Consider the following 8779-nt stretch of genomic DNA (forward strand, 5'->3'; position numbering starts at 1 on the left):
TGTTTTCATCATTGAATTAATTTTACATCCCATCATTCAACGGTGAAAAATACCAAATAATGATTACTTTGTCAAAAACAAAGTAACTATAGAAGACACCTACTTTTTAACTTTGGCTAAAAAACACAACAAGATTCTATCAAAAAAAAAACCACAACAAGATATTTCACACGAGAATTAGCATACCCGGCTTAGCTTAGCATAACCAATCCAAGAAAGGACTTAATATATTTGTACCAAATATCCCATACATAAAGAGCGAGCCAAACACCGAGAGCTGGTAGTCCCAAGGAGAGCAAAAGATGCATTAGGTAATAATGGCTCAAGTCCTTAACCTAAGCCCTCTCAGTTCTTCGACCCGACCAGAATCAAACTGTCTACGGTTATACAACACGACCCGGACTCAAGACGGAATACGCACTTGGTTTACTTTGCAGCGGCAACTTAAATGCAACGGCAAGTTCACCTGCCTTTTTTCAGGCAATAGCGGCCGAGAGGTACTTAAGCCAATTGTCATTTACTCGTATCTTAATTCTTATTCTGTGGTTTTAGAATTGGCGGTTTTTCTTATTTTGTTTGGAAATGCATACTTCAGTTTTCATAGTTCTGTAATCTGTCAATTTTATAGTAACCAAAATTTGATTAATTGAAGGGGAAGAGAGTCACCGGGATGCCCCTTATAATGTATCCTGCTCTTTCCAATTTGAAAACCAAATAGGATTAATCTGTATCGAACTTTGAGATTTTCACCTCCTTTTAGTGTAACTGGTTAATTCCCTGATTTAGGTGTGTATATGTTTCAAATTCCGGGTTTATAATGTGTTTTGAAAATCATTTTAATAAATAGTCCACAAAGAAAAGTTTCAATTTTGCATGTATTGGTATTTGCTGATTTTATGGGTTTCGGTTTTCTAGTTTTAACACTTAGAATTTGTTATGTGTTTTTCTTTGGGGATAGTGTAGCACCTTTTGTGTTATTTCTGTGAAGTTTCTCATCCTGAACATAGTTTCAGTCTTAATGAAAGGTGTAAATTTGGGAATGATTCTAGATTTTTTAAGAATGACGGATGGTTTCAGTGGAGAGTTATGGAACTTTTCTGGTTTTTCACCTAAGGCTTTTATTCATTTACTCATTCATAAATCAGGTTATTCAACTGTGCAAGGGAATTTGATACAACTCTTGGGAGATTGAATAATTCTGTTATAAACAGACTTTTAGGTGTTGCTCTAAACTCTAATAGAGTTTTGCATCAATTCTTGGTTGGAGCATTGATGAAGCATCTAAGTTACAGCTGTAAACTCATTATGCATTTTACTTCGATTTCTGAGGATTTCTCTATGCTGTGATTTGTGAATAGCATTATGGTTGATTTGTTATGCTACTAAATTTAAATTGGTTCCCACTAGAAAAAGGAACGGCTTAAGGTTTACATTGGTAGATAGTTAAGACTTGATGACAACTTGAGTATTTGAGGCATTTCATTCTAATTTTGTGCTTTTGGGAATTAAAGGCCTTTAACAGAACATTTGCCTACTATTCTATCCTTTGTTTTCGGTTCTTATTCTCTTTTTAGTTCTGTTGCTATTGCGTGGAGGTTAACACTCACAACAATTGATTAATCCTTCTCCATCTTCCTTTCGTAGTCATATTTGACATGTATGAATTTCCATTGCTATTTTGTTTTAAATATTCCTAGCCTAATGAACTAAAATAACTGTGCAAACTTTCTCTCTCGTATTGTGTTCTCTTTGTATAAATCCTTTAAATGCTCTAAAAGTCTTCTTGATAATGTGTATGCTAGAAAATTTTCGGTCATTACTTGTGTTTTGACAACTGTGAAAAAATATCAAGAGAGCTTCCCTTATGATCCCATTTTTTAAGAGCATCTCCAATAGACTCTTCGTCCACTCTCTAAAAATAATATGAACAACTGACTCTTAATGATTTTGTTAGGAATAATTGAAATTACGATAAACGAAAATAAGCAAACACACAAGAATTGTTTACCCAGTTCGCCACTCAATATGAATGACTACGTCTGGGGGCACTACCAAGCTAGGATATTTACTATAATGAATAAGATACAGATTACAGAGAAAGAGGTTACATTTATACTCCTGAAACCCTAACCGTCTGAAACCCTAATCGCCAAAAAAAAAAAAAATTTGGGCCCATGGCCCAAGTTGGGCCCATCGCTTCAGTTGGGCCTATATATATTAGTCTCCATAAGCCCAACAATCTCCCACCTGGAGACTAAATCCGTCCTTTGATGGTAGTGCCATGCCTTTAACTTAATTACCAAGGCCAGTTGAAGCCATACATAGCTTCAGCTTCTCTAAGGTTACAACCTTAGTCAACATTAGACCTGTCCACGGGCCCGGGTACCCGCCCGGCCCGCCTAGGCCCGTGTCCCTTGGACCGGGCTTGGACAATAAAAATTGTTCATCGGCCCAGCCCGGCCCAGGCCCGCCAAAGCCCGCCTATTTTTTGGGCGGACTTGGGATTAATAAAAATAACACGGGCCGGCCCGGCCCGCTTATTAATATTAATTAATAAATATATATTTATATATTAAATATTTATTTTTAAGTATAATATTTATTTTTTTATAATTAACAATTATATATATATTTAGGTGGGCTTATATGGGTTGGGCTCGGGATTTGATTTTTAAGCCCGAGCCCAGCCCGGCCCGAGCCCGCCTAAATTAATTGTGGGCTGGGCTGGGCTTGGGCTAAGCATTTTTACTTAAAAACCCGACTGGCCCGGCCCGAGCCCGGCCCAGCCCGGCCCATGGACAGGTCTAGTCAACATGTCTGCAGGATTCTCTGTGCCTGGAATCTTCATCAACTGCAATATCTTCCTGTCCAAGAGATGCCGTATGTAGTGATACTTCAACTCTATGTGCTTTGTTCTTGAGTGAAAGGCGGGATTCTTTGCCAAATGAATGGCACTCTGACTGTCGCTGTACAGAATAGGATCCTTCTGCTCCTTTGCCAACTCACGCAAGAAATTCTGCAACCATACCATCTCCTTACTAGCCTCAGTCACTGCAACGTACTCAGCTTCTGCAGTAGACAAAGCCACCACCTTCTGCAGCTTTGAAGCCCAAGAGACAGCAGTACCACCCAATGTGAAGACATATCCGGTTGTACTTCTTCTCTTGTCAAGGTCACTAGATGCCAAATCTGCATCCACATATCCTGTCAACATAACTTTCTTGCCCTCAAAACATAGGGCCTGTTCAGTGGTTCCCTTCAGGTATCTCAAAATCCACTTTATTGCTTCCCAATGCTTCTTACCAGGGTCTCCCATGAAAAGACTAACAACTCCCACATCATGTGCAATATCCGGCCTTGTGCACACCATTGCATACATCAAGCTGCCAATTGCTGAGGCATACGGAGTTCTCTCCATCTGGACTCGCTCTTCTCTGCTCTTGGGTGAGTCATGTTTAGATAGCTTGAAATGGCTACCCAAAGGAACCGTAGCTGGCTTGGCATCTTGCATGCCGAATCTAATCAATACCTTCTTGATATACTCAGCTTGTGAGAGATACAACTTTCCAGCCTTCCTATCTCTTTCAATCCTCATGCCCAGAATCTGCTTAGCTTCTCCGAGATCTTTCATAGCAAACCGCTCAGATAAGTGCTTCTTCAGTTTTCTCACTTCTCGAGCACTCGACCCTGCAATCAGCATATCATCAACATATAACAGTAAAATTATGTAGCCTTCATTCAATTTCCTGAAGTAACAACAATGATCAGCTTCACTCCTCACAAACTCAATTTCGTGCATGAATCCGTCAAATTTCTTGTACCACTGTCTTGGAGCTTGTTTCAAACCATACAAGCTCTTGTTCAACTTGCACACAAGCTCAGCGTTATGAGACTCATAGCCCTGAGGTTGCTTCATATAAATGTCTTCATCTAAGTCCCCATGAAGAAATGTCGTTTTTACATCCATTTGCTGCAGCTCCAAATCTTCTGCAGCTACCATACTCAACACTAAACGAATAGTAGTCAGCTTCACCACTGGAGTAAAAACGTCAGTATAATCTATGCCATACCTCTGCTGAAAACCTTTCACGACCAGCCTTGCCTTGTAGCGTTTGCTACCAGCAGCCTCTTTTTTTATTCTGAAAATCCACCTGTTTTGTAGAGCCTTCTTACCCTTTGGAAGCTCAACAAGTTCCCAGGTGCCATTGGTCATCAAGGAATCCATCTCATCATCTATTGCAAGCCTCCACTTGCTCGCATCCTCTCCACGAGATGCTTCCAAGTAGCTTTCTGGTTCACCACTATCTGTCAACCGCATGTAGTTGCTTGTAGGCGTGTACCTGTCAGGTGCTCTACGCTCTCTAGTGGATCTGCGCAGTGTAACCGGTGGAGTTTGGGGTTCTTCTACCTCCTCCACAACTGTCTCCTCCACAACTACCTCCTTGCTCCCACCAGAATTCGTGATGTCTAGTTCCACGACCTCTGGTCCTGCATCACCAGTATCAGATGCGCCCAGACTATCCTTGTACATTATCTGCTCGTTGAAAACAACATCCCGACTGCGAATAATCTTCCTGTTCTGACTGTCCCAGAACCGATATCCGAAATCATCACCACCGTATCCAATAAACGTGCACTTAATAGACTTTGCATCTAACTTACTTCTCTCAAGGGGAGCAATATGAACATATGAATCACATCCAAATACTTGTAGAAAGGATAGATTTACCTGTTTGCCACTCCAAGCCTCTTCAGGAATGCCACTCTCCAAGGGACTCGATGGCCCTCTGTTGATCAAGAATGTTGCAGTGTTAACTGCTTCTGCCCAGAACGTCTTCGGAAGTCCGCACTTCAGCCTCATGCTTCTAGCACGCTCACACAGAGTTCTGTTCATTCGTTCTGCAACTCCGTTCTCCTGAGGAGTTCCTTTCAGAGTCTTCTCCATGCGAATTCCATTCTCAGCACAGAATTCCTTGAATTCTCTAAGCTCATACTCTCCACCATTGTCAGACCTCAAGCACTTTACCTTCAAACCTGTCTCATTCTCAACCAGGGCCTTCCATTTTCGAAAGGAATCAAAAGCATCAGATTTCTTTCTCAGAAAATAGATCCACACTTTCTTGGTGGAGTCGTCAATGAGGGTCGTGTAATACAAAGCTCCACCAAGAGATTTCACAGGTGCAGGACCCCATAGATCGCTGTGAACTAACTCCGACTTCTCTTTCTTCAAAGTTCTGCCACCCTTAGAGAAACTGACCCTTTTCTGCTTCCCAAAGATGCAATCCTCACACAGCCCAAGATCAGCAGATTTCAGACCCGGCAACAGACCCTTTGAATACAGCACTTTCATCCCCTTTTCACTCATGTGACCAAGACGACAGTGCCACAAATCTGCATTGACATTCTTCCTCACGACATCAATGCTATTGAAAACGATGTCTGTTAAGTACAACGATCCAACTTTCTCACCACGGGCAACCACCATGGCTCCTTTGGTCATTTTCCAAGCACCACCTGCAAAGATTACACAATAACCTTCATCATCCATTTGCCCGATTGACAACAGATTTCTCTTTAGGCCAGGAACATGCTTTACTCCAGACAGCTTTATCACAGATCCATTCGGGGATTTGATCGAAACATCTCCCTTCCCTACAATCTCCAAAGGCTCATCATCAGCAAGATAAACCTTTCCGAATTTCCCAGGGGTATAGTTTTCCATCAAATCTGCACTACTACATGAATGAAACGAAGCTCCTGAGTCTAATACCCAAGACTCCAGAGGACTTCTTACACTCAATACCAGGGCTTCTGCTATTGTTTCTGCAGTTGAATTACTCAGAATCAACGCATCACCAAAATCCTCGCTGGTTGAATTCACTGACTTCTCCTTCTGCGGTGCCTTACATTCACTCTTGCAATGACCATTCTCATTACAATTCCAGCACTTGATGTGGCTCTTGTCCTTCACAGGTTTCCCTCTCCCTTTGGACTTAGACCTGCCACGATTCTGCTTTGACCTGCGATCTGACCTGCCCCGATTCTCTGCATTCAAGGCTGATCCTGATGTGGAACCTGACTCTTTCCTGCGAATCTCCTCGCTTATAATCAAGTCTCTGACATCATCAAACCTAAGTTTTTCTTTCCCTGCTGAAGCACTTAGGGCAGTAACCGTGCCGCTCCAACTCTCTGGTAAAGAAGATAACAGAATTAGGGCTAATACCTCTTCGTCGAAACCAATATCTACAGAACTTAATTGAGTGATTGTCATATTAAAATCATTCAGGTGCGTCGCCACTGCTATATTCTCCGTCATCTGCAGATTAAACAGTCGCCGCATCAGATGAACTTTGTTTGCCGCGGAAGGCTTCTCGTACAACGAACTCAAGATCTCCAACATCTCCTTCGTGGTCTTTGCCTTCACCGTGTGATGCGCCACGTTTCTGGACAGCGACAGGCGAATAACGCTCATCGCTTTTCTGTCCAACAGCTTCCACTCTTCATCATACATATCCTCTGGCTGCTCACCCAAAGGCTGGTACAGATCTTTACCGTACAGGTAATCCTCGATCTGCATCTTCCAGAAACCGAAATCCGAACCATCGAATTTCTCCACAGGGGTTTTTCCGTCTCCCATCGTAATTACCCTCGCTCTGATACCAGTTGTTAGGAATAATTGAAATTACGATAAACGAAAATAAGCAAACACACAAGAATTGTTTACCCAGTTCGCCACTCAATATGAATGACTACGTCTGGGGGCACTACCAAGCCAGGATATTTACTATAATGAATAAGATACGGATTACAGAGAAAGAGGTTACATTTATACTCCTGAAACCCTAACCGTCTGAAACCCTAATCGCCAAAAAAAAAAAAATTTGGGCCCATCGCTTCAGTTGGATCGCTGCAGTTGGGCCCATCGCTTCAGTTGGGCCTATATATATTAGTCTCCATAAGCCCAATAGATTTAAGTTGTGACTAATATATATCATCTCCAACAATACTCCTCATATTCACTCATTTTTTATTATTTTATTATTAAAATTATTAATTATTGTTATATTTACTAATAGTGAGAGGAGAGAAACTCCTCAATAATAAATTATTAATAAAAAATGAAATAAGGAGGGATTAAGAGTGGAGAGACTCTATTAATAGAGAGGAAGGAGGGGATCTTAGTGATTTGAGGCCTCACTAATAGGCTGTTGGAGTGGGTTTTTAACTCTCTCTCCTCAAATTTTAACTTAAGAGCTAAACTTAAGAGGCTGTTGGAGCTGATTTTTAACTTTGTCTCTCAAATTTTAACTTAAGAGTCAAACTAAGAGTCGGTTGGAGATGCTCTAATAGTTAACTCATAGGAGAAAAGCAATATTTGGCCACTACATTTTAATTTGAGCAACATTCGCTTCTTGTACTTGAAACATTTTGTCATGTATCCTCTACTTCCTTTTTTGCGTATATGTGGCTCTTGTACTTTAATTTTTCTAAAATCTGGCCTATAATTGACGTTTCAAAATACACGAACCACGACAAATAGATAATAAAGTTTGATGACATTGACAAGTAATTTAATAGCGCTTGTGATACTCTGCTAATAGAATCATATGTCAAATTGTCAAATTTAAGAAAAGTTAAAGTACAAGGGCCTAACTGACAAATTGGGCTGAGTATTATATTTTTTGCCTAAATGGTTGGTGATGATTGAGTTGTTCCATTAAAGAACAATGATTTATTGTAAGAGATTGTGCAGCCCACCTCACAATGTAAAGGCTTTGTTGAGTTTTGGAGTCTGTATTTGTGATGCTCGCAGTAGCCTGACTTTCTTCAAGTGCGAAGGGAGGATATAAAAGAGCGAAAGAAGTTAGCCTCAAATTGGTTTCTAGATACATTGAGCATTGATTTGATACATTTTGTGCAGGAACAAGCTAGGAGAGCGTTAGACAGTGCGCTCGGAGGAAAGAAAGATGAATTTGAGAAATGGAATAAGGAAATTAAGAAAAGAGAAGAAGCAGGTGGTGGAGGAGATGCGGGTGGAGGGGGCTGGTTTGGATGGGGTAGACGATTTGGCTGGTCCAATGGTGACAATTTCCTGCCGGAACTGAAACAAACATTACTTGCAATCTTAGGCATTCTTGCCATGGTAAGCATTTTTCCTTTCACGTTCTTGAACTTAAAGAACGCTTTTGTTTTAATTATACTATATCTCTACTAATAAATAATGTTACTTCGCATTCCAGTATCTTGTTGTTGCAAAAGGTGAAGTGCTGCTTGCAATCGTTATCAATCCTTGGCTGCATGTGTTGCGAGGAACAAGAAACGGGCTGACTTTCATATCATCGAAAATCTTGGGTAAAACATCTGCAGATTCTCCTGCTGATTTTACTGATAAGTCAAGGGAGGGAAATTACGTTCAGGCCTCTGCTAAACAGAGAGTTGTTAGAAAATGGGGAAGTGATTGATAAATTGTCTCGGGTTTGAACATCGTTCCATGGTGGTTTGGTAACTACATTTATAACTACTGTGGTAATTATATTTTTATTAAACCTCAATCTTATGAATGCAGTTTTGAGTTGAGAAATACCGATCAGTTGCTTCTATAGTGCATATGTTTTCCACCATATTAATATGTCTACTCTGTTCTTTAAAACCTTCCGTGGTCAATTAAATCTGGAGAATACATCCAATTTTAATATGGGAATCAATGTGGAACTTTAGCTGAATATTACATGCAAAAGTTAAAAGGGATAGGGGTCGAATCGCAATCGCGGGGAAAACA

At 40.7% G+C, this 8779-nt stretch overlaps 1 protein-coding gene across 1 annotated transcript; it reads left to right on the forward strand.

The window, feature by feature from the left end:
* The first annotated feature begins 237 nt into the window (after positions 1 to 237).
* LOC136206167 (uncharacterized) lies at positions 238 to 8565 on the forward strand. The gene is made up of 3 exons (XM_065997116.1): positions 238 to 497; positions 7922 to 8143; positions 8241 to 8565. Exons 1-3 carry the CDS (start codon positions 318 to 320, stop codon positions 8460 to 8462), a joined length of 624 nt encoding a protein of 207 aa, XP_065853188.1. The 5' UTR covers positions 238 to 317; the 3' UTR covers positions 8463 to 8565.
* Positions 8566 to 8779: the final 214 nt, after the last annotated feature.

The sequence above is a fragment of the Euphorbia lathyris genome, chromosome 9 (genome assembly GCF_963576675.1).
Source record: "Euphorbia lathyris chromosome 9, ddEupLath1.1, whole genome shotgun sequence".
NCBI lineage: Eukaryota > Viridiplantae > Streptophyta > Magnoliopsida > Malpighiales > Euphorbiaceae > Euphorbia > Euphorbia lathyris.

Excerpts from the sequence above, each read along its gene's own strand:
- LOC136206167 (XM_065997116.1), top strand. The coding sequence starts at position 318 with ATGGCTCAAGTCCTTAACCTAAGCCCTCTCAGTTCTTCGACCCGACCA. Across the intron at positions 498-7,921 it reads CAGGCAATAGCGGCCGAGAG|GAACAAGCTAGGAGAGCGTT; the intron begins GTACTTAAGCCA and ends CATTTTGTGCAG. Across the intron at positions 8,144-8,240 it reads TCTTAGGCATTCTTGCCATG|TATCTTGTTGTTGCAAAAGG; the intron begins GTAAGCATTTTT and ends TTCGCATTCCAG.